The sequence below is a fragment of the Rattus rattus genome, chromosome 6 (assembly GCF_011064425.1).
Source record: "Rattus rattus isolate New Zealand chromosome 6, Rrattus_CSIRO_v1, whole genome shotgun sequence".
In the NCBI taxonomy this organism is placed as follows: Eukaryota; Metazoa; Chordata; class Mammalia; order Rodentia; family Muridae; genus Rattus; species Rattus rattus.
In genome coordinates, this window is record NC_046159.1 from 82,642,764 (window position 1) to 82,669,746 (window position 26,983).

At 39.9% G+C, this 26,983-nt stretch overlaps 1 protein-coding gene across 1 annotated transcript; it reads right to left on the minus strand.

Moving 5' to 3' along the window:
• Positions 1 to 22,530: 22,530 nt before the first annotated feature.
• Positions 22,531 to 26,088, minus strand: Tigd2 (tigger transposable element derived 2). The gene is made up of 2 exons (XM_032906405.1): positions 25,814 to 26,088; positions 22,531 to 25,656 (listed from the first exon to the last, which is right to left on the minus strand). The coding sequence occupies exon 2, from the start codon at positions 24,872 to 24,874 to the stop codon at positions 23,294 to 23,296; it is 1,581 nt and encodes a 526-aa protein (XP_032762296.1). The 5' UTR covers positions 24,875 to 25,656; positions 25,814 to 26,088; the 3' UTR covers positions 22,531 to 23,293.
• Positions 26,089 to 26,983: the final 895 nt, after the last annotated feature.

Consider the following 26,983-nt stretch of genomic DNA (forward strand, 5'->3'; position numbering starts at 1 on the left):
GCATACACATATACATACATACATACATATGTATATATGTACACACAAACATTCATACATGCATACATTTAGGTAAATATAAAATAGTATGAATTCTGAGGGCTTTTCAATCATAGTGTTATTTATTCCTCCTTATCCCCTTCCCCAATCACAGTTCCTTGCCATTGTTTTCCATTTTCCCTTCTATATCACTGCTATCCTGCTAGTCTCTTTCTCTATTCCTATCATTTATCCCTGCCACAGTTCCTTCCTATTTCCCTGATTTCTGCAGTTACTCTGGGTTATATACTCATATAAGAAATTTGGAGCTAGGAACCACAAATGAGAAAGAACACACAATGTTTGTCTTTCTGGGTCTGGGTTATAGCACTCAATAAAATCACTTCTATGCCCATCCATTTACCTGCAAGCCCAATGGTTCCATGTTGCTTTACATCTGGAGAGTGCTCCACATTCTCCTTATACATTCGTCTATTTGATGAACACTTGGGTTGATTCCATTTCCTAGATATCATGGAATAAGTTGCAATTAGCACGCTGAGCAAGTATCTATATCATAGGATGTTAATCATAGGATGTTAAGTCCTTTGGTCATATGATGACAAGTGGTATAGATGGGTCACATTTATTTACCTTTTTGAGGATTCTCCGTACTGATTTCCAGAGTGACAGTAACAGTTGGCATTCCCACAAACCCAGGGCTAGGGAGGTGATGGACCTTAGAAAAGCAGCTACTACTACCAACTTACTAGACTGCATAATTGCTAATTGCAATCTAAACCTCATCACTGGGATGTTTCAGCGATTGGACAAGCTAATTGCAATCTAAAACATACCTTGATACCCATAGATATGTAAAATTCTCAGACACATCAAAGAAGCTTTTCTTTGCAGCAAATGGAGACTATTACAGAACAATACAGTTGATCAGAATGCAGATATCAATTAATTTGGGGAATCTCATACCTAGTGGATACATTGCCAGTGTAATTCCTGTGTTTAAGGTTCAGAGGACATCACAGGAGAAGAGGAAGAAAAATTGTAGGTGCCAGAGGTCCAGAATGTCTGTTGTGAGATTGTGTTTCCTAGAAATGTCAGAAGACATGAATGGTAACGATATAAATAGTTACACATACATACTAAAAGTAGACATCGCCATTCCGTGGGTTGGGTTCTTTAGGCTCCATAAATAGTGGGAAACCAGCCGAACTCCTGCATTCATAGCTTTCTTCTTCCTGAGTGTAGGGCAGTGTGACCAGCCACCTCCATTTCCTACTGATATAACTTCTACACCCTGATGAAGTCAAATGGAGTCAAATAAATCCTTCCTTTATTAACTGTCATGTCAGCACATGGTATCAAGAAAAAAATCAATTAACACAGTACTTAAGGTCTCCCAAACCTTAACAAATTGTTCATGACTTTATTAAGGATGGTCGAGAGTGACTGAAAACATCACTCCACAGCAGGAGTCTGTCATGTGCCAACTTAACTAGACTGGGAGCTATGTCTCAGAACAACTTTCCTGTGTGTTTCTCACTAGAGATCACCGAGAGTCTCCTGTGGGAGGTCCTGTCTGCACCTCACAGGCTGCTCTGGAGCAGGAGCCAGGACTATTCCTCCTACTCCAAAGTCTTTCGTAGCCCACTCCAAACTTGGGGCTAAACAACACATCTCACTTTCATGTAAACATAGAAGTAGAGAGGAAAACGTTTATAATTCTCAGTATGATAACATATGATAAAATATTCTGTTATTTAACAAAGAATCTCCATCAGAAAAGAAGAAATTAACAAAAATTCTCAACATAAGTTATTAATTTATTAAGATGGCTACTATCTTAAGGGTTCTAATAATAAGAGATATTACTTGCTACAGTGCACAACGTTTCACTTTGAAAAGTTCATAGAAGAACACTAAAACCCAAGCTGTAGTAACAGTTATAACTTTAGTGTAAAATAACTTATATATTATTTCATTTGTATTTGTCAAATAATCCAAACAGAATATAGTATTTAAAGGTATAGAAACATAGAGTGACTAATTTGAGCTAATCACCTGAAAATAATTAGCTAATCAACTGGCCTTACGTTGACTAAGAATACGACATGTACAACAATTAAAGAATAAATTATAGGCTTTTCAGAGTGAAATGAATTCTATTTTTCAATAACATTAAATAATACTAGCAGTACAAAATCATTGTAAGAGTCAAAGAAATTTCAGAATAAAAGCATAGTTATACTTTTATTTCTTCATAATGCACATGATTGTGTTCCTGGGCTGCATCTTTGAGAAGCAGATTAATATGTCTGCATCTGTATATATGGGTTTGACCCCAGGACTGTGACTGGAATTCCAGAACACAATCTGTGTTTCCATTTCTTCACTGGTCAATGGGATTGGCATGAAATCGTACATGGAAAACACTAGAACATTAAATAAGCAATAGATAGTAGTCATTATCTTGATTGGCTAACATGAAGAACTTTTCTGAGTCAATAAAGATAATTACCATTGAGCCTCGCAGCATGAGTTCAACCCACCAGGACACATTGTAGAAGGAATAAACCACACATGCATGCATACACACACACACACACACACACACACACACACACACACACACCAATAAATGTGATTTTCAACATTAAAAAGTAGAGAGCACTTTCTCTAAGATTCATACTAGGTCACTCCTTTTTAGTTTTTTCTCAAAATAAAAAATTTAATTTCTGTGGTTTTTAGTTTTTATTCTAATCATAATCTATAGGGAGATAAGTCAGGATGGCTTTAAGCCTGCAACAATAGCAGAGGTTAAGAAAGCACAATGGTGAGTTACACTAAAATTCACTCATTGCTATGCAAATGTCCAAGAATTCAGGCAAAATTACTTATGAATAGTAAGATAAACAGCAAAATTAATGTTTTATAACAGTATTAATATCATTATATGACAAGTTAAAGTTGCTTCTTGGCTCTTCACTGAAATTTTGAGGTGACATGATTGCTTTTATGACAAATGACAAAAGGTAGAAAAGAGAGAATGCCAGACTTAAAGCAAGAGATGAATCATATACAGGAGAATGGGTGACCACCACTGCAAAGACGAAAGGTGAACAGTTCTACAGTTCTAGGGACAGCGGGAAGTAAAGATGACCATAAAAGGTGACACGACATGAAGGTGACCAAAGTGAGACCCCAGAAGAGCCTATATGTTCCTTAACCAGGGGAAGACAGAAGGATGCCCAATCAGGAATTCTAGCAACCCACGATTACATAACAGCAAGTGCACATGAGCCGGATTGAGAGGAAATTTAGGGCAAACCATTTATTAGTAGTTCAACTTTAGACAGGTGATCTAAGCTGTTCAGTTTTCATTACTGTAAGTACAATAATAATTATAACTCTAATTTCTTATTGTTTTGTTGCATGGAAAATATAACATCAAGAAAGGGATTAGCATGAATCCTAGGAGAAAGTAAGTTTTCACATTTTAATGGAGAAATAATGACAAATATAGTTGTTATACACAATGTGATGTATTGATATCCTGATACATACTTTTTATGAATTATCAAGTCAAGCTAATTAACATACCTTTTATGGTGATACAAATATCTCAAATTTACTGGGATTTTTACACCTTATTTTTATAAACAACACTGTTCAATAAATCTAAAAACTTACTGATTTTGTCTAGATGTAACTTTGTACCCTTTGGCCAGCAATGTCTCCTTATTCACAAACATTATTAATTGATGTGAATATTATTAAATGAAGTGACATTTTAGTTAAACTAAGCTACCATGGGAAATACAGCAGGGAAATGAGTAAAGCATCATCAATGTCCTTTATTGAAGTGTATGACTTGTATTTTTGTATGTCTTAGTAGGCCTTCATAAACACTGTATTTTGATTTGTGACTTGGGTCTGAAACTTATCCCCTGTTTGTAGACAGCTCGTTGTAGGATTGAAAAATTAAAACAGAAAATGTACATGTTCTTGAGGAACTCTGCACTAACTTCAGCCTGATGCCTGACTTAGGAATGCTCTGTAACTACCTTGCTGCCATGTGGAAGGCTTTAAGAAGAAAGAATACACTTAATGACACTGTGCCGAAAACAATGAGGGATGTGCTGGGTGCAACTGTCTCCTGCATAAATAGCAGTGGCAACCTTGTCACAGCCTCATAATGATTGGAAAGTGACCATCATCTCCAAGAGTTATTTGTAGTTCTTTTAAAGGTGTCCTGTGACCAAACTTTTAAAGGTGTTCTGTGACGAAACTTTTAAAGGTATTCTGTGAACAAACTTTTCCTGGGGAGATGGTTTACTGTCTCAAAGACAGCTAGCTGCAACACCAAAGCCCTCCCTAGCATGGGTGACATCTTCACAAAAACTGGAAACTGGAACATACTGCAAAGCCTGCAGGTAGCACAACAGATTGGAAATGTCCTTTCCAAGTGGTTCCGTTACGCTAAACCTCTCCCAGATGGCTCTGCTGGTCTCTGTTTCTTCCAGGCAGCTTTGCTGGTCTCTTGCTTTCTTCGGCCTGTTGGGCCCATCTCCTTAGCGGCTTGACTTGTCTGGGAGCTTCTCTCAGTAGTTTACACTATTTCTTTTGTGAGAAAGAAGTTTAGGGAATCTAGTCAGTTTCATAGACTTCCTGATACTATCTTAAGTTGTTTACTTTTTGTCTTAAAGGACCTGCTTCCCTGCAGGATAGGTTTCGATCTGAGAGAAACTGTTTCACTACAAAAGGTCACTATGCTGTAAGTTTTAGTAATGCACAAAGGATTTTTTAAAACTCTGATATTACAAGCTGTAAGTCAAAGCATGATCCAACATGCTCCAATGTCTTGCTCTGTGGTACAGAAAGGACACCTATAGTGAAGACAATCTGAAGACTGTGTCAGAAGTCTCAGTTACTGCTTAGCCTCTCCTGACATGAGTTTCTTCCTCAGAAATGATGCAGCTGGCCTTGCTCATTGTTAACTCCTGAGAAGTTAATACTGTGTGTCTGTGAATGTAATAAGTACCTATGGGGTTAACAACACTTTAGTTTCCCAGAGTATTTTCCCCTGCTACATACCAGTAAGACGCTTTAGGTAATAACAGTTTTGTGTGTATGTGCACACATCGGCTTGTGCATATAAAGAAGCCGTAAAACCTATGCAAGAAGATACAAAATGTAAAAAAGAAAATTGATGCCCAAAAACCTATGATAATGGTAACCTTGCAGTGACTTATCAAAAATCTTTGTATTAATTTGTTTTCAAATATTAGTCAACATTTATTTACCCAAATCCTCATAATTGTCAAGGAAATTAACAGGAATTATTTTTTAAAGAGTTATTTATTTTATGTATGTGAGTACACTGTAGCTGTTTTCAGACACACCAGAAGAGGCCATTGGATCCCATTATAGATGTTTGTGAGCCACCATGTGATTACCGGGAATTGAACTCAGTACCTCTGGAAGAACAGTCAGTGCTCTTAACCATGGAGCCATCTCTCCAGCCCTTAATAGGAATTCTTAATGACAGCTTACCCAGTTATTAGCTGGGGGAGTGGAAATCAAATCTGTGGATAAATCTCTTAAACTCATATCACTTTTCTTGCATTTCTGTAATGAGCACACTTCCCTACTCATTGAATTTGATCTGATTGGTTTTATACTTCTGGAAAAACATATTCAATACATTATTTAAGAAGGACATGGGTAGATAGGGAAAAGTGAAAACAGGTTCTCTAAGATGACTGCTTCTTGTTCCCAGAAGATATTGGGAGAGAAAAAATAATAATAACTCTTAGACAAGGACATAAACAGGACCATTAGGAGAAAAAGGAAAATGCAAGCGTCCTATAACCAACCGAGAATCAATTTAATAGACTCCCACTTCTGGGGCTTCTCCCATCCAAAGGAAGCTGTTTAAAATAAGCCCACTACTTTGGCTTTATCTATTTATTGGTCTCTGACTTTCTCAGACATTTGATGATTTGTCCATCTCATGGAATATATGTTGCGATCCTCTAGATAACAACCAGTATCTTTGTTACAGCCCTTAAAGAATCATCCAGGACTTGAAAAGATTCCCTTCTCGATATCAGTATAACTGAATGGAAGTCCCAAAGGCTCCAAAGTGACTATGATCATATGACACTTACTTCCAAAACTCTTGAGGACCCCTTTTGAGAAAAGGGAACCTCCAGCCATGGCTAGCATGATCAGAAACCCAATCCAGACTTTACATCAACCAGGACCAAGGAGGTAGGGAATGAGACTACCTTAGAAAGATGTTCAGTGTCTATCTGTGAAAGGAGAGATGAACCAAGTGTTAGAGTACATAAGTAGACAGGGAACATGAGACTATCCAATCTAAGATGGTGGCTTCTTGTTCTGAGAAGACTGAAAAAAATATGGGGCTATAAAGAGGATCAATAGAAGAAAAGGGAGGACCCCAGAGCCCTATAAAACACCAACCCAGAATTAGTTTCAACACCCAAAACTGCCAGCTCTGGAAACTCTCTCATTCTTAAGGGAACTATTTTCAATAAAGTTGTTACTTTTGCTTCCTTTACGAATATGTCTGCTGGTTTTCTGTGATTTCCAGTTATTTGAACAACCTATGGAATGAGTTTATCAATTCTTGAGATGACTACCAACACTCATTACAATCAGAACAAATACTTTAATAAATGTTCTTTGCATGTTAATAGTGAAAATCCAAACAGGACACTATTCACTGAATAACAATGTTATTAAATGGGCTTTACGGTTGACTTCAAGATGGTAGATGACACACAGGAGTGATCAGCTACAATATTCAAGCAACTAGGGAAAGCCCAGTTCCCACATGTTTCTCTTTCTGTTGCCTGCAGATCAAGATGTAGTTCTGAGCAACTTCTCCAGCACTGCGTCTACATGCCTGCCAGCATGCACCCCACCATGATGATAATAGACTACATCTCTGAAACTGTAAGCAAGCCTCGATTAAATGCTTTCCTTTATAAGAGGATCCATCCCACATGCAGTCACCAAACCCAGTCACTATTGGGGATGCCAAGAGGTGCATGCTGATAGGAGCCTGATATAGCTCTCTCCTGGGAGGCTCTGCCAGGGCCTGACAAATACAGAAGTGGATGCTCGAAGCCAAACATTGTACTGAGAATGGGGTACCCGATGGAGGAGTTAGAGAAAGGTCTGAGTTAACTGAGAGGGTTTGCCACCCCATAGGAAGAACAACAATAAGTAAGAGTTACCTTGGTCATGGTGTCTCTTAGACCATTGACTAAGAGAGTGGTGGGCTTGGAATCTGTGCTGTGGATCCTTCATCTCTCCTTATGACGTTTTTCTATCTCTATGATGTTCTGCAAGGGACAGAAGATGGCTTAGTGCAATTTGAGTGCACTGAGCCCCACCTTTTTTTTATTTCAATTCTTTTTTATTCTTCTTTTTACTTCCTCTCTCTATCTTCCTCCCCTCTTTCTTTTCCATTTAATCAAAGGAAAAGAAGTGGTACAGAAGAGTCTGAAGACAGAATGATGAAAGAAAATATAATTTTTCTTTGACTATAACTTGAGTCTTGTCATCTCTAAAAAGAATTGCAGGATGCTTAGCAACCAATGTTCTAATTTTATATCTTTTATTAGCTTCTCTCTAATAAATGAGTTAGTTTTTATTTTATCATGTATTTTGTTCATATTCTTCCCCTCCCCCAAATCCTCCCATATAGTCCTCATCTCTCTATACACAAAACTTTGTTTTTGTTTCAACAAGCAAAACAAAAAACAACCAAAAAACTGAGAAAATGACAAAACAAAAAAGCAGAAGAAACAAAATGAAAAAAACCAATAATACAAAAATTACCAAAACAGAACAAATAGTCAGAGAGAGAGAGAGAGAGAGAGAGAGAGAGAGAGAGAGAGAGAGAGAGAGAGAGAGAGAGTCTGTTTTATGTTTACTACTCCTCCTGGAATTGGGGCAAGTCCTAGAGTTTGTCTGATATATCCAGTGGCACTCTATTAAGAAAACTATTTTTTCACTTCCCAGTAAATATATATTGAAAATAGTTTCTAGGTATGATAATTTGCATCCATTTCCCCCTTCCCAGTACTAAGATTTTGTCTGGCTTAAATGTACACAGTCTTGTATATGCTACAAGAGTCTCTGTGAGCTCATATTTATATCAGTCCTATCTATTATGTCTGTAAAAGATCCAATATCTCTGGCCCCTATAATCTGTTGCCTCTCCTACATAGATCCCTAAGCCTTATGGAGAAGAGCATAATGAACATCCCTTCAAAGTCTACTTATATGGTCTCCAAAGTCTCTCACTGTCTGCATGTTGTGCACCTGTAGATCTCTGTTAATTACCATCAACTGCAAGAAACATCTCTGACGAGAACTGAGTATTGTTCTAGTCTATCAGTATAGCAATATGACATCAGGATTCATTTAGTCAATCTGTTCTTTTTTTTTTTTTTGGTTTTTTTTCGAGCTGGGACCAACCAGGCCTTGGCTCTCTAGGCAAGCACTTACCACTGAGCTAAATCCCCAACCCCAATCTGTTCTTAAGCAAAATAATAGTAGAAGTTTTCCCTCAGGCCAATGGAACCATCTAGTCTCAGGTTTTTGACTACATTAGCAGTGTCATATATGAGTTCCATCTCATAGAGTAGGCCTTAAATCCAATCAAAAAGTGCTTGGTTATTTCAAAATTTGTGGCATTATCACAACAATGTATCTTGCAGTCCAGTCTCTGTTGTAGGTCACAGGATGTGTAGCTGAGTAAAATCAATGATTATGTTTCTCCTCTGGTAGCACACAAGTAATTAGCAACACCATGAACACAACCCAGTAGGACTGAAACTTCTAGTTGAGGACCAGCTCTGTTTTTCCTATATTCAATAATATAAGTTATGTTTTCAGCAATAGGAATTTATCATTAGATCATGAAAGGAATCAAGAACCCTGGTAATAGCCTGTGATATGGGGGCTGGGGGTTGCCTATGAGACCATTTTGACCAATGACTAAACTCATTCCTGGCAGTATTTTATTTAGTGGCATAAGATGGCTAGTTGAGGCATTTTCTCCCCCATTGTATGGTGATTCCATTTAAATTCCTTTTTATATGTATATATTTTAGGAAGTTTTGACATATGTTTTTTCCAAAGACCTTTAGTGTTAGCTGTACCTTACCATTTTTCCTTCTTTCTCCATTATCTGTTTATAAAGTTATATTTTAGTTCCTCTTTCTTACAAGATTTCCTCCTCCCTTCCTAGTCCCTTATTACCTACCTAACCTCTGTGGTTATTTGGATCCAAGCACCCATATCTAAAGCTTAAAAGCTAGCATTCACATATAAAAGAAAACATTTAACACTTGTTTTAGTGGTCTGAATTACCTTACTTGGGATGGTTTTTGTTTAGCTCCATTCATTTATCAGCAAATTTCATCATTTCATTTTTCTCAACAGCTGAATAAGATTTGTGTATATATACATTTTCATAATCTGCCCATCAGTTGATGAACATTTCAGCTGTTTTGATTTCTGGCTAGCTACCATGAACAATGAACGTGGATGAACAATTATCTCTGTTGTAAGATGTAGTCTTTTGGGTGTCTACCCAAGTGGAATCACTGGATCTTGGTGTAGATCAATCTTGAGAACCTTTCAAATTGATTTCCACAGAGGCTGTAGCACTTTGCATCCCATCAGCAGTCAGTAAGTGTTCTCCTTTCTCCCCAGCCTCAACAGCATGTGCTGTCATTTGTTTTATTGATCTTGGGCATTCTGATTATGGTAAGATAAAGTTTCAAAATAATTTGTAGTTCCCTCAAGGCTAAGGATACTGAAAAATTTTAAAATGTTTCTCAGCTATCTGTTTTACACCTTTCAATACTCTCTACTTTGCTCTATATACCATTTTAACTGGGCTATTTGGGCTTTGGGAAGGGGGGTTGATGAACAGGTTTTTAAATACATGATTTAAAAAATTATATCAGGTTCTAAAACATATAATTTTAGACACGAACTCTGCCCACCGTGTAGTTAGTAAAGATTATTTTCTTATTCTGTTGGCTGCTACTTTGTTTGAATGCTATCATTTTCTATACAGAATACTTTTTAACTTTATGAGCTCCCATTTATTAACTGCTGATCATAATGCCTGTTCTACCAGTATCCTACTCAGAAGGTCCTTTCCTGAACCAGTGAATTCATAGCTATTCTCTACTTTCTCTTTCATAAGGATCAGCGTATCTGGTCTTATGTTAACATCCTTGACTATTGTGCAGAGTGGTAGATATAAATCTATTTTCATTCCACATGCAGTTTTCCTGTTTGGCAAGCACGTTTTATGAAAATACCGCTTTCTTTGATATGCATTTCTGGCTTTATTTCAGGTTGATTTCATTGATTAGTATGTTTTTTTATGCCAATACCATGTGTGGTTTTTTTTAATACTACGGCTCTGCAATGTAACTTAAGTCAGATGTGGTGATGTCTCTAGTAGTTTTATTATCCAGGGTTGTTTTAGCTATCTCAGGATTTTATGTTTCCAAATAAAGATTAAAATAAGTTTTCTAATTTCTATAAATAATTGTGTTGTAATTTTGAAGGGGATTGAATTAAATCTGTAGATTGCTTTTGGCAGGATGGCCATTTTTGACATTGGGACAGCTTTTCACTTTCTGGTGTCCAATTTCTTCCCTTAGTGACTTAAAGTTTCTATTATACAAGTCTGTTACTTGCTCAGTTAGAGCTATACCAAAATATGTTTGAGATTATTGTGAAAGATATTGTTTCTTTGACTTCTTTTTTAAATATACTTCTCAATTTTATGTAAGAAGATAACTGTATTGTTACTTTGCCAAAGGTGTGTTTATCAGCTGTAGAAGTTTCCTGGAGTCTTCATGGTCTTTAATTATAAAATTATATTGTCTATAAATAAAAATACATCAAATCCTTCCTTTTCTATTTGTATTCCCTTGATGTCCTTCAGTTGTCTTATTGCTTTAGCTAGATTTCAAATGTTGTACTGAATAGGGAGAATGGATGTCCTTGTCTTGTTCCTGATTTTAATGGAAATTTTGAGTTTCTCTTCATCTAGAATGATGTTGCCTGTGGGCTTGCCGTAAATTGTCTTTATTATATTGCAGTGTGCCCCTTATATCCTAGGTGTCTATGGCTATTATCAAGAAGAGATGTTGGATTTTTGCCAAAGACCTTTTCTGCATTTAATGATTTGATCTCAGTGTTTCTGTCTTTTAGCCTCCTTATGTGATAGATTATTTTTTAATTTATTTATGCTGGACCATCTTTGAGATGTAGCCAACTTGATCAGTGTTAATAATATATTTAATGTGTTCGTGAATTTGGTTTGGAAGCATTTATTGGAATTTTTAGATCTATGTTCTTAAGAGATATTAGTCTATAACTTTCTTTTTTGCTGGTCTTTGTACAGTTTTGGTATCATGATAATAGTGGATTCATAGAAAAAATTAGGAAACATTTCTACAGTTTTTATTTTGAAAAATAATTTGAGGATTATTGTATTAGTTCTTCTTGAAGGTACTGTAGAATTCCACTCTAAAACAATCTAGCCCCAGGATTTTGGTGCTGCTGGAACATTTTAAATTACTGTTTATTTTTCGCTAGAGATTGTGGGTCCATCTGGTAGGTTGAAAATATCAAGAAACACATTCATTTCTTTTAGGTTTTCCAGTTTTAAGAGCAAAATTTTAAAGTACATCCTTTTGATTCTTTGAACTTCCTTCCTATTGTAACCCCCCTTTTTTTTACTTATTTTTGTTTCCCCCTCCTCTTATACATGCCTTCCACTCTTGCTTCCTCTGCTCCAATAGACAAGAAAACAAAAGGTCTCATTGTGGAAGCTGTAGTTTGTCACGTTGTGTCTCACAATATACCCTTTGATTCACACTTCTTTGCTTGCAAATGTTCAGTGGAATAACTCACTGGTCTGGTATAAGGCCTGTGACTTCTGCTACTCTGTCAATACTGGAACCTCATTGGGACTCCTTTTAGGTATTCTGATTGCCCTGTGTCATGGAGATCCTTTAGTTTTGGGTCTGTAAGACTTGGCACTCCAACAGTTCATTGATGGTGTAGATGTTGTGTTAGACCAATTCAAAGCCCTGGATCTGGGCCTGAGAGGTATCTGAACTGGTCAGCCTACTGGCTGTTCCACTCCTCCCACACCCTCCGGGCTGGCTCACCAGCAGGTAACCAGAGGTAGCTTCCCAGAAAATGTCCAGGGCCTGCTTTCCCAAGTGTTGCAGCTGATGAAGGACAAGGCAGTTCTCTCACTCTCGTGACCCAGGAGCCAGCTCTCCTGCCTGCCATAGCTGTCAGGGGATGGCAGGGAGGGGGTCTCTCCCTCATATTCACCACCTCCCAAAAGACAAGTGGTTGAGTTAGCTCTTCTGAGTTCACACCCACATGGCAGACTCATCTGCAACCCCCATATCCAGGGCCCTCTCATCCAAGTGCTGCAGTAGGTGAGAGACAGGACCAAATCTACCGCTGTCATGACCTCGGAGCCAGCTCCCCTGCCTGCCTTAAGTGGGAAGGGGTGAGGGTGGGGAGGTGATCTCTCTCTTGCCAATTCTGCTGCACAGTGGCAAAAGGGAAGAGCAAGGAATCTCTCCCTCGATGACACAGCTGCACAGCAGACAAGAGGCAGGGAGCGTTCTCCCGTACTCATGATCATGGGGTTGGCTCACCTCCAAACCCCACATCCTAGGCCAGCTCTACTGTGTTGTTGCCCAGATGAAATGCAGGGCCTGCTCTCCTGAGTGCTTCAGTAAGGAAAGGATAGGGACAACTCTCCCATTCTGATGACATTGAGGCCAGCTCTTCTGCATGCCATAGGTGGCAAGGGGCAAGGTGGAGGGCATCTCTCCCTTGCCAATATCACCACATTACAAACAAATCCCATTTTCAACCCCTCAAGTCCAGCTTACCCACACCCCTGCCATCAGGGTCAGCTCTACTGTGCTGCCCACAGAGGTACATGGCCCACTCTCAAGAGTGTTGCAGCTGCTGAGGGGCAGGACCAGCTCTCCTGCTCTCCTAGTCCCAGGACCAGGCCTTGTGCCTGCTGCAGGTGGTGAAGGGAGAGGAGAAATGAGGGTATCTCTCCCTTGTCTGTGCCATTGCATGGAAAACCAGTGGTAGGGTCAACTCTTCCATGCTTATATCCTCTGGGCTGGGACCTGGACTGTTTCACCTACGACTTCCACAATGGGCAGGGCTGCTCTCCTGAATACTGCAGCTGCCTGGGGGTGAGGTCATCTCTCTGCTCTCCTGCTGCAGGGCCAGTTCTCTCACAGTGCCCAGTGAAGAACTGACCCAGTGGGTGGGATCAGTTCTTCACAGCCTCAGATATCAACGTGTCCAGGGATGTCCACCAGATCTTTGGTGGTAGCAAACCCCTGCTGCTACAGGGCCATGGACCTAGAGGTGGCCCCTTGCAGCAGCACAGGCCAGGACACCACCATGGTCCCCAGTAGTATCTCATATTTTTTGGTAGATGTCTTAGTCGGGGTTTCTATTCTTGCACAAACATCATAACCAAAAAGGAGAAAAGGGTTTATTCACCTTACACAGTCACATTGCTGTTCATCACCAAAGGAAGTCAGGATGGGAACTCACACAGGTCAGGAAGCAAGAGCTGATGCAGAGGCAATGGAGGGATGTTACTTACTGGCTTGCTTCTCCTGCCTTTCTCAGCTTGCTTTCTTATAGAACCCAAGACTACCAGCCTGGGTGGAACCATCCACAAGGGCCTGCGTCCTTCCTCCTCGCTTGATCACTAGTTGAGAAAATACCTTAGAGCTGGATCTCATGGAAACATTTTCTCAAGTGATGCTCCTTTCTCTGTGATCACCTCAGCTTGTGTCAAGTTGACACACAAAACAAGCCAGTATAGTAGATGTTCTATTCCTTGGTTGCTGCTACCCAATCTGGGTCCTAGCCCTGCATGACGGCTTTGGTTTCTTTGAGTCCTACCTAAGTGTGGTGGCTTTGGGTTTTCTGGTAGAGAACTGTACTGTAGTTTATCAGGGTGTCACAGAATAGGAGGCAGGCTAGAGGGAAAGGCTGAAAGGGAAGAAGTACAGGTGTGAGCAAACACTTCAAAGTCAAGACTCATATTTGGGAAACAGTCCTATTTTTTGACTTGTACAACTAGAAATCGGGGTAGATCTTGGAGAGGGTCTGACTTTTTTCATGTCCACTTCCTCTTTCATATCCACTTCCTGTTATGAAGTACTGCTTTAAGTGACTACCGTATTTCTTAACTCAGCATCAACTGCACTACTGTTAAAAGAAACAGTTTCATCATGTTTGAAACAGTTTTCACTTCTAGAGATCATAAAAAGTTGTTGCCTTGTTTCCTGTTTGAAAATAATTTAATATTTAGTATTTTAATATGAAAGAAAAGGACACAGAAGACGTTTTCGGATAGATTTTTCATTCATATTATTTAGACTTGTGGAGACACAAATATGAGGCCTAATGTATACAGTGATGATGTGCTTGCCTAACATATACATGGTCCTGATTTTGAGTCTGAACACTGAAAAGAAAACCAGGTAAGTATCAGTACCATCCTGTGCCAAGAGATCCAGCAACTCTACACCTTAGGTTACTGCACTCATGAGACAAGAAAGCATTTATTTTTATATTTATTTTGTGTGTGTGTGTGTGTGTGTGTGTGTGTGTGTGTGTGTGTGTGTACACCACTAGCACGTGTGGATGTCAAAGGACAACTTGCAGAAGTAAGTTCTCTCCTATCAATGAGTCACAGAGTTTGAACTCAAGTATGCAGGCTTGGGGGAGGGGCCTTTACTCACTGAGCAAGAAACTGAAGCAAGAAAGCTTTTAGTTTGTGTGTCTGTCTGTCTGTCTGTCTGTCTGTTTTAAATAGCTATCTCTAGAATTATTTTTTTTTACTCTCTTTACTAAGAAAATTTAGGAGGAGGAGGAAGATATGAAGGTGAAGAAGGAGGAAGAGGAAAGGATGAACAACAACAAAAAAGTAGGCATGTCTGAACTACTAGCATGAAGGGTGAAGTCTGAACTACTAGCATGAAGGGTGAAATATAAACCTTGCTTTGTGAAGCATTAAGAGTTAGCGATTGGGCTGAGACTGTAACTCGGTGGTAGAATTCTTGCCTAGCATGTTTGGTTTTGTGGTTACATGGGGGTTTGAAGATCCAGAAAAGTGTTCAAGGGAGCAGAGCACTCACTCTTTTTGACAAAAGGGGTTTGAACAAGCAGGTGATCTCATTAGAAACATACAAGGAGGGGGATAAGTAATAATGGGGCTGCATGGTTACTGCTCCACAACTCCCTGCCTGTAAATCTTCCTTGCTAAGACTACAGAAAACCATCAGCTTCACACCATAAGGCACCTGACACAGCTAGTCCCTAAGCTGTCAGGGGAAAGAGCTTCCCTAAACCAAAGGAGCTGTCAGAAAAAGAACATGAACCAGAGGCCTCTTATCTGGGGCTAAAGGTCATATAACTCTTCCCTAGGGGTAGAACAGGCTGGAAAAACCCCTTAAAAGAAGCAAGATTATATATGATGTTTGCTTCAAACTGACTTTCTGAATGTTGATTTAAATATTCACTTGAAAGACAATAAATCTAAAACGGGACAGTTGCTGGTTCAGATCAGTTTGAAAAATTTTGTTTTCCTGTTAGCAGGAGTAGAAATAATTTGCTGTGAACAGTTGAAATTATCTGTGAAATGGAATAAGGAAAGAAAATTACCTTTCTGTCCATCAAGGAATAAGGATCATATTGCATCACTGAGTCCTGGAGGGAAAGGTCATACAAGCTGTAAGGAAAACGGGCAGAATACAAGCATGCTCAAAACGGGCAGCATGTCTGCAACTCTGGTTCTTTTTCAGGACCAGGTGTAAATGCAAAGCCCTACCTTCTCCTGGGTGAGCTATCAAAGTTCTTCAAGATACCCCCTTACCTCACCTGGCTTCTTTGTCCATACCTTTGATTTTTCCATCTCTCTCATTATAAAATGCTGTATAACTTTTCTAATAGTTCAAATTTCCATTGAGTTTTAAAAGACATATACAAAAATTACTCTGTCAAGTCTCAGTTTGACAATATTCTGTACAATTTGACCTTTAGGTATAAGAAGAAATATTACCTGTAGTCTTAGTCTTACTGCTGGTTTTAGCAGACAACTAAAAATGTCTTGGAAGTTTGTAAATGATAAAAGGCAACGAGGACATCTTTTGCTATAGCGAGGCCACACTTGGTGGCTCCTAGATGGCTTCAAGAAAGAGGATGGCTGGAAAAAAGACTACATATAGATTAGAAGGTCAGAGTTTTAGTCCTGCTCCAAACATCCAGAAAGGGGAGAGGGGCTGCAGATTGAGTCAGTGGCCAATGCCAATGATTTCATTGATCATACCTGCACAAAAGAAAAACCCATAAATCCATAAGCAATGAGGTTTAGGAGCTTTGATTGGAGCTGTTCATGTGCTAGGAGGCAGTGTAAGTCAACTCCACAGAGACAAGGTATGCAGTTAGTAACCTTCTAGACCTTACTCTGTGTGCACTATGGTTTGGCTGTTTGGGCTCTTTGTAATAAACTGTGAAAGTTAACACTCATGTTACTGCATTCTGAGTGACTGTGGCAAACTACTGAGCCTTGGGTGAGATAAGGGTATTCTAACCTGAGGACTTGATGCTTACAACTGGTACTTAAAGTTAGGGCCATCTTGTGGGCCTAAGCTCTTAAACTTGGGAAGTCAGGTGTTAATTGTGAGTAGTGTTAGAATTATGGGACAGCTAGCTGATAACAGAACTAGAGAACTGGTGTTGGAAAAAACATGGCACCTTTGGGAATCAGAAGGCAAAACAAACAAACAAACAAAAATCAAACAAAAAACTGTAATTCCCCAGGTACCTATCAAACTTTAAACATACCTTCTGATTACACATTAAATTATATCACATTTCAGTCATATTAATTATTAAAACATTTCTTGACTGTACCGCCCCAGTATCCCTACCGAAAATACAGTTAAGTTTTTTTAAATTGGTTTTTTATTTATTTACATTTCAAATGTTACCCCCTTCCCAGTTTCCCCTCCACAAACCCTGAAAACAGGTTCTTTTTAAAAAGATTTAAAAACTCAAGACGGATGATCAAAATGTGAATGCTTCACTCCTTCTTTAAAAGGGGAACAAGAATACCCTTGGCAGGGAAGAGAGAGGCAAAGATTAAAACAGAGACTGAAGGGACACCCATTCAGAGCCTGCCCCACATGTGGCCCATATATATACAGCCACCCAATTAGACAAGATGGATGAAGCAAAGAAGTGCAGAAGTGTAGGTCGATCCTGAGAGACACAGCCAGAATACAGCAAATACAGAGGCGAATGCCAGCAGCAAACCACTGAACTGAGAATAGGACCCCAGTTGAAGGAATCAGAGAAAGAACTGAAGAGCTTGAAGGGCTCGAGACCCCATATGTACAACAATGCCAAGCAACCAGAGCTTCCAGGGACTAAGCCACTACCTAAAGACTATACATGGACTGACCCTGGACTCTGACCTCATAGGTAGCAATGAATATCCTAGTAAGAGCACCAGTGGAGGGAAGCCCTGGGTCCTGCTAAGACTGAACCCCAGTGAACTAGACTGTTGGGGGAGGGCGGCAATGGGGAAGGGTGGGGGGAACACCCATAAGGAAGGGGGAGGGGGGGGGGGGATGTTTGCCGGAAACCGGGAAAGGAAAAACACTCTAAATGTATATAAGAAATATTCAAGTTAATAAAAAAAAAAAAAAGATTTAAGTTTTGCTTATTCGTATGTAATATATTTTGTCAATATAATTGACTAGTTGGAAATATTTGCATCTGACTTTAGTTTTAAAAGACAAGACAAGCAGTTTTTAATTAACTAATTAATTAATTCATAATTTTAAGTGACAAGGTTATCATGTAGACCTGGATGGCCTAGAACTTGCTGTGTAGACCAGACTGTCCTCAATCATAAAGAGATCTTCGTGACTCTGACTCTCAAGTGCTGGAACTAAAGGATTCTAGCTTCATACAGTTTTAAGATCACACTTCAGAGAACTTAAATGACTATGTATCATTAAAAAATCTATTGTTACATTTATAAGAAATATCCCAATTACACAAATATCTCAAAGGTGAGGAAATACAGTAGTGTTTTTCCCCAGTGAAAATGTTTTTAAAAATTAGAGTGCCAATTCAGCTACTTATTCTGATATTTAGTAGTGAATGATTTTACAGAAAAATATTTATTCTCTATTTTTCACAAACAGTAATACAAGTATTGTATATGCTACTGGTAAAATTTCTCATTATTACACTGGAAAAATGCAAATTCTCCACATATTAGACATGCCAGTGGCCCCCCAAAAATATAAATGCATTTATCCTAATTATCAATTAAAAATAGCCCATAATGTGAAGACGCAACTTTAAGTAACTATAAGTATTTGTTCGATTTATATCACATAGACCATGAAAATTTGAAGTCAATTTCGTTGTTTATTTTTAAAGGCCAAAACTGAAATTACGGTTGTAGAGATGAGTCAGTAGTTAAGAGCACTGACTGCTCTTCCCGAGGTTCTGAGTTCAATTCCCAGCAACCACATGGTAGCTTACAACCATTTGTAATGGGATCCGATGCCTCCTTCTGGTGTGTCTGAAGACAGCTACAGTGTACTCACATACATGAAATAAATAAATCTTTAAAAAAAAAAAAGCTGTGCTCAAAAAAATTGCATTGTAGTGTTTGACTAGTTTTTTTTTTTTTTTGAAATTACAAAATAATTTTGGAACTGGAAGAGTAGAACACTTTCCTCACATGCATGAGGCCCTGGGTTCATACCCTATGAACCGATTACAGTGGAAACATAACCAATGTCATTAAATTAACACATGAATTCTATGTGCATAACTTTAGGCATTTATGAAGAAAACTCCTATTTTTAAAGATTATCTGACTTTTTATATCAATTACTTTAATACATTTTAAAAACCTGTTTATTTGGGGGGTGGGGCAAGCTAAGGGTAATTAATTGTTTTGTGAATAAAAAAGTCTCAGCAGATCAAAAATTCTGAACTGTAGGACAAGGTAACTAACATTTTTGGTAGTCTTAGAAAAAAATGGATGTCACATGTTTTGCTAACAATTATGATTCCCTTGAGAATCAAGCATGTTGGGTGGAGGTGAACTTCACAGGTTATCAGGAACTTCACATTACCTCCTATAACTTAGGGGGAAAAAAGGAACCTTATTGTATTTCCCAGTAATTTTAATTAGTGACAGTGCTGATGCCTGATAATTTCATTACAGAATTAGTGTGAAAATAAAAATCCTCTGAGGTGTATGTCTAGATTTCTAGGAAAATCACAATCAAAACTGCAGCAAGGATCCTTAAGAAATATTTTCATACAAACCTGTACATTGACTAGTAGAGAGGAAAACACTATACTTTATTCCTTTCATTACGTACTTAAAACATCTTTCATTTCTAGCTTTCCATATTATACTATTCTAGCATATTCTTCAACGCCACCTGTGGACAGATTCTAGTATTCCCAACACACCTTGAACAGATTCCTGCTGGGAAAAGTGGCTAGAAACACCTTCTAACGCAGAGCCACTCCTCTTTATCTGAAGGAAACAGAAACTATTTACCATGAGAGGCATGGACCTGGATGTTGCAAGGGTTCTGTAAGCCTAGTGGATCTACAGTGGCATTTGGATGCCTGGGTTGTATAATAGTGAAGATGGCTTTCCCTTCAACTACATACATTGGCATGTTATCAGACACGGAAAGTGTTTCTTTTTATTGCTTTGTTTCTGACTTTGTTTGGTGGTAGAAAAACCACACCTTGGGTTTTGTGTATGCTTGACAAGTACTTCACCAATTAGCTACAGGTCTACTCTCTGTTTTGTGAAAACAAGCTGGCCTTGAAAATGAGATTCTCCTGTTTCTGCTTCATAAATGCTAGGATTCCAGGTGTAGCTACATAACTAGATTAGGAATGAAAAGCTGATTTTAATGGCCTTGGCTGCATGACTCATAGGTTCATGAAGCCTAGGTATCCTTCAGATATGGAGCATTAGTTTTTTTCCAAGAGCTGAAAACTGTCTCATCTTAGATGTGAATGCTTGGTTGGATCTCAGCCAGCTACACTTGAGTTTCCTTTGAAAGGGGTTACTGTATTTCACAGGAAGGGTGTTAATGATCACAAAGTAAATGTTTATTTAGACAATACCCAGGCTTATGCCTGGGTACATGCCTAGTTCCTCAGAGAATACACTTTTAGGAAAGGGTCTCAATGCTGGACCCTGAGATGATTTCAGTTCAACTCTCAGAGGCACACATTGGGGCAGTCACGCACTCAGCATGGCTGAGTAGGCCACATCACCCAACTTCTCTTCCTTCCCTGGCCCCTGTTAACTGTGGTCTTGGGCAAATTACCTTCCTTCACTAATCTTTGGGGAAATTATCCAGTGGGTCCTGTAATGTGTGATATCTAGAAGTGACAGGGATCTGCAACAGTCACTCCGGGACACAGGAGACAGGTGTAAAGTCAGGAAATGCTGACTGGTCAGCTGCAGTATTCAAGCTCATCATTTCCAGAGATCACTGCTTGCTGCTGCAAATGCCGCTTACGGTCTTGGTCTATACTTGCTCTTTTGCTTCCCCTTTGTCTTTTCCACAGCTGACAATATTTCTCCTTATAGTATGTGGGCTAACATCTACCTACTACCACTTGGGGAAAAAAATCTCCTTTAGGCCAGTTTTCTTAGACGGCAGCAAGGGCAACCTCTGCCTGTCTTTAATTAACTGGTTTGCAGAAAACAACAATGCCCTCCCAACATGCACATACCCCAGGCAGTATTTCCAGAGATGCATCTAAGCCTGGAGCCTCAACCATGGTCCTCAGGCTCCCTCAGAGACCTAAACACCATGAGAGAAGACTGTAACTCATTTTTTAGGAAGAGCCTAGAAGCAGAACCATTGGGTTACATAATGGCTGGTGTTTATGAACGTCTAGAGTGTGCACATTTAATCTTCCACCCTTTATGCTTGAAGAGACTGAGATAGAGAGAAAGCTGGGATGGTCTCATACAGAAAGCAGAGAAGCTAGCTCTTTGTGCTTCAAATCTGCTGAGCTACAACAACCTTATTCTTGCTTGCAGTGTGTTCAGAAATGATATGCAAGATGATTTTAGTGGATGATTTAGTGGAAAAGGCTTTCTAAATGTTTTAACATCGATTTTACTTGTATTTTTTTAAGCCAGCTCTAAAGAACCTGCAGATATTATTCCTCAAGATACAAAATGAGTATCTTGTAAATGGCCAGCCCTAGAAAAATAACTAGGTATTTCTGAGGTAACTAGAAGATACAGCTCTCCTGAACAGTGCTAGGACTTGGCGCATGGCTCCAGCTTCAGTACTCTCTGTATAGAATTCCATTTCCTCAGGTAGGTGAAACTGTACAGTTTGAGGAAAGTGTGTTGATAATAATATAACACTTGTCAGAGAGTGGATTCCAGAAGTTTTCTAGCATAGGTATTCTAGAAATCCAAAGCCTCAAAAAAAAAAAAAAAAAAAAAAGGCAGAATATTAAACACAAGACTCTCAGGAAAATACATTGTTCTGTGAAAGCTTCAAATTCCTCTCTGATTAAAGGAATTTTAATGTTAATGGTGGAACCTGTTAGAATCAGTCTCCTGTGATATTTCTTTGGTTTGTCACACCGATCCTGTTAATGTAGCTAGATAAAATTCACTATGTGTGTTGCTTCCTGCTAGCTTAGTACTTTAAAGGCACTGTGTTGTTTCAGTGGATATGCCAACATTCAGAGCTTTTCTTCTAGAAACAAGCCTAACATGTATTTCATTTACAATGTGCTAGCAACCAGAAGCAATTCCAGTTCCATTCCCTATTGCAACTTACCTGTCTATAGAGAACGCTCCACATGGAACCAATGGATCCTGAGTTAAGTAGGATTAACCCTTTAGCTTACATTGAAGTAATTATCATATTCTGCTAAAACTACATACACATGCCTCTTGTTCATCTTACTTCCTATGAAAGGAGTTTCTTACTGCAGAAATACCACTCTGGGTCCCACACTGAATCTGTTCAGCCTATTTATGAAACACAATATCTGTAGTGCAGGAACCTTAGGTAACACTCAAGATCACTCTTTTCTAGGGCCCAAGTAGTAAAAGTCATGTATTAACTCATTTAATCTTTTCAAACTCAGAAATGGGCTATTTTCCTGTTTTAAAGATGTGAGAATAACATGGCTGTGGTCAGTTCACATACCGACTTGAGGCCTTCCCACCGTATTTCCCTCATGTTCCATCGAATATCAGCTCACTGTTCATGGGCTGGTCCCACAGTCTGTAGATATGCTCATATTCTCAGCACTTCACAAAAAGTACAACCCATGAAGACAAAGCTATATAGTGTTGCATAAATGCCTATGAGTTTATTAATAACTTCTGACACCCTTTAAAGAATAAAGAATAAAGCTTACCTTTTAATTTTTCGAATCTCAATTCTTTAAGAAGTTAAAATTTGTGACAAAGGCTGGTTTACCTTCCATATGAGTAAAGAACTTTTGTCTCAGAGAGAAAGGCTGACATCCCGGGCCTTTCTCTTGGACTGTTTTACCTTAACCTTGTCCTTCACTATCCTCACAAATGGTCCATCTCAATAGCTAGCTGCCCACTTTTTGCCAGAAAGCGATGTTGTTTCCAAGGCTTGGCACTACTGTTATCTAGTTCAATGGAGTCACAGCAAAATCCTTCAAGTACAATCTTCGCTGACCTCTCTTAAGAGTCTCACCCATGGAAATGTGAACTCTTCCCCGACATTTTTTACTTTACAAATGATATTCAGAAAAAGTCATCAAAGTTCAATTTAAGTAAGATTTATTGAGCGCCTACAGTGTGCACTGCCCATCACTAGACATGTTGACATTGAGCACACGACACCTCCCAGCCGCCAGTATATTAGGATCTAATTAGTATAACACAGTTTAGACATTGACAAGTGAATTCCATGTCATGGCTCAATCAGAACCAACATTAAAGAGCTGTAATTTAATTAATCCAGAACAGCATCTAATCCTAAAGTCATGTGTAACATTTATTTGGCTTTAGGTAAATTCCACTGCAGACGAAAGTCACAAAGACGAAAACACATAGCGACTGAAGAGAGGACTATAGATGACTTTTAGTTTGCATTCTCTGTTTTCTTCTTATAATGGTCCGAAGCCTCCGCAAGACCAGCTTATCAGAGAGTAGCATGTCGTCCTGTTGTTCTAGATAATCCAGCAAATTTTCAGTCCACTCAAGTGCAGCTTTGTGGCTGATATGCTTCTCTGGATTCAGTTCTGCTTTCCGAGTCTTCCTGGAGGGCTGTTTTTGCTCAGCAGCCTTTGCCCGGTCCGCAGCACCTACAAGGTCAGCTAACACCTGACAGTTGGAGCCACTACTCTGGGAGTCAAACCACTGCCCAATATTTTCAATGTTAACATGTTCACAATCTTCGGTATTCTGTAAAACTGTTGCTAAATTAGCTGCTAAAATGGCTCCTTCGTCAATGCTCACACTTGGATTTTCCTCATTGCCAGGGAAAAGTTTTCTCCACGCTCTGGTTATGGTATTCGATCTTATCTGGTTCCAGGCTCTGGATGCCTCATAAATTGCATCCAACACTGTCAAATTCTTCCAAAACGTTTTAGGGTCATTTCCTTCATCCATGTATTTTTGGATAAGTCCTGCTCTGTAATATCTTTTGACAGTGGTTAGAACTCCTTGGCTCATAGGTTGAATTAGACTTGTGACATTTGGCGGCAAATATTTCACAATTATTCTGCCATCATCTGAGCTCAACAGTTCTTCGGCAGGATGTGCTGCAGGAAAATCTAAAAGTAGTACTGCCTTTTCTCGAAGCCCTTTGGATTTCAGATGCTTCTGCACCTGTGGCACAAAGCACTTCTCAAACCACTGTTTGAGAACAGAGGGCTCGATCCACGCACTTTTTTGACTGAAGTACGTGACAGGAAGGTTTGAAAGGTCAGTTCCTTTGAATGCACGGGGTCTTTTTGCTTTTCCCACCACACAAAGATTAAGCTTGTGTAAACCTGTGGCATTTGCACAACACATAATAATGATTCTTTCTCTGCTTGTCCTATACTCACAAGTACTCTGGTCAGTGTCAAAAGCCAATGTCCTTGTTGGTAGACATTTCCAGAACAATCCAGTTTGATCAGCACCATAAATTTGTTCTGGTAGGAGATTTTCTCTTTCCACAAATTCCTGAAAGTTACCACAAAATTCACTGGCAGCAGTTTCATCCCCTTTTAACTTTGTGCCTTTACCAGCAGCCTTTGGAATACCATGACGCTGCTTAAACCTAGTAAGCCAACCAGAAGAGGCATTAAAATCACCTTCCATACCCAAGGCATCGAAAAAGAACCTAGCCTGCTTTGCGCAAATAGTTCCAGACACTGGAATCCCATTTGTTTTCTGTTGATTAAACCATTCTATCATAACTCTGTCAAGCTCCTCATATGTTGATGACTTCATAGACTTACGCTTGGATACCCCACTAGTAGGATCTGAATTGTTGGCATAGTTTATAATTCTCTCTTTGTTTTTTTTAATGTCACGAACTGTGGATTCACCAATTCCATACAGGACAGAGAGTTTTTTGAAGGAGTTGCCTTCTTCAAGCTTCTTAATAATGTCAAGTTTGTCTTTAATTGTCAATACCACACGTTTACGTTTCCCCAACATTTTAGCCTAATTATTTTAGACAATTAACAACTTGGATGTGAACACAGAGACCAGAAAATGGAGGCTTAAGAGTCCTCAGCTATACCCTAGGACTTGGATGGTATAACAATTTTCAAAGAAAGTCTGATTTTTTCATTTCATTTAGAACTTAACCTGTTCCTTCAACAAGGAATAGCTCAAGTTAACCCTATTTTCTCTTCTTCTTCCTCCTTGCTCTTTTCATGAATTGCAGCCTTACTGGAAGCTGAATCAATACTGCCTTGCCACAGAGGTTTCTAAAATATTCTCATGACCATCAACTTTTGCCATTACCGCGGGATTATTTTTCGTTTTTCTTATGCTATGTTCAAGAATACAGTTTTACTCGGGCTTGCACACTTAACAGACAGAAAAACAGAGCAGGACGACTCACTGCCTGACTGTTGTTGTCTCTGTTGATTCTGCTCGATTCAAGGCAAGGACTCCTGGTGAGTACCTATGAAAGTCATAGCTAGCGGAGGTGAGCTGTCAGTGTAAGTGGACAGGCAAACAATTCAGTACTTTAAATCAACAAGAACTTATAGCTAATGGATTTGGCAACTGAAAGGGAAACAGCGGACAAGAAGTAATGTCACATGATTCAAGAAAGGATAAAAAAACTTCATTGGTGGAAATCAGGACCCAACGCTGCAACTAGGGGGTGATAAGCTGGGTGAAGATCGTACATTAATCCTGGTGGAAGATGATCTCCATGACCACAGAAGTAGCTGCTGGGGCTGTAGAGGTACTCGAGCCTTTGAAACCTATAGGAAAATATCAAACACGTTTTCTTTTCAGTATCAGTCCACGATATTACTCATACCTACCCCTGCAACTGTGGCTAGGTCATCTCCACCTATCAACCTGACAGGTAATAGACAAATAACGCTCGCAGGCACCACCCGGGAGCTGAGAGCCTACCTCCTGACACTACCAGGGCCTCTCCCCGCCGGCCAGCAAGCTCCGAGCCTGGGTGAAAGTCGGAGGCAGGGGATCACGGCCACAACCCTGCAGCGGGCTAATGGTCACCGGGCGCGCGGGACGCCGGGAAGCAGGGAGCCGGCATCGTTCTGCCTGACCGGCCAGAACACAGAGCCAGCAATGGAAGTCCCCAGCGAAGCCGACCCCGCCAGCCGCCGCAGAGTGAGCGCGCAACGGAGCTGCGCGGCCAAGCCGGAAGGCAGGGGATTAGGTGCGCGCGCGCGCCCCCGCAGGAACGTGTTGTCGGCGAGGGGGCGGGGATGCGCGGGCGAGCCCGCTGAGGGGCGTGGCTTCTTGGAGGAGGGGCGGGACTTGGTCAATGCTCCGCCTCCGGACACTTAGCTTGTGGCTCACAGCTGAAGCCAGCAGAGGGCGACGCAGGGTCATTCCAAGTGGCCCGACTGCAAATGAGGTGGGAGTTAGCAATTGCAAGGTTTTCATTCAGGTAAGACCCCAGGGAGTGCACAGAGCCTGCTTGCCTTCTTCTGCGACTGCGGCGACACAGAGCCGGGTAGCAGCGGGGAGCCAGAAAGACACTGGGCACAGAGGACCTTATGCTGGAGCAGGAGTGTAAGGATCACCCCCTGCTGTCAAAGAGGAATTTCAAGACTTCCACCTGAATCAGTCCCAGAGACCCCCTCTAGCATAAGCGTTTTTTGGATGTTGTTATTGTTTTTAAATCCTTCTTCCATAAACCACAACCTGATCTGGAGTATTCTAACTTCTGTTTCTCAAGACAGGTTTTTTTTCCCCCATAGAATTCTAGTACCAGGAAAGCGAAATCAAACTGAGCATTCACTCTGCAGAGAAGGAATGTTGATTCCAGGCCCCCTTCTGTCTCCCAAGTCGTATCTGTGCTGTCGTCCTGAGTTCCAGCCTTCCACTGTCTGGCCTATTAGATAGGAATCCTTTGATCTTTGATCTATCTGTGCTATCATTGGGATGATGTTGTTGGGCAAGGCCTAATTTTGCCTGAAAGTAGACTTCTCACAGCTCTTACCTGCTTTAAGCCTCCAACGAAGCAATCTGGGCAGTTCTGAATGACCATTTCTCGTAAAGTACAATTTCATTTCTATTGCTTTTAAAAAGTTCTCTTGTCCCTTCTCATTC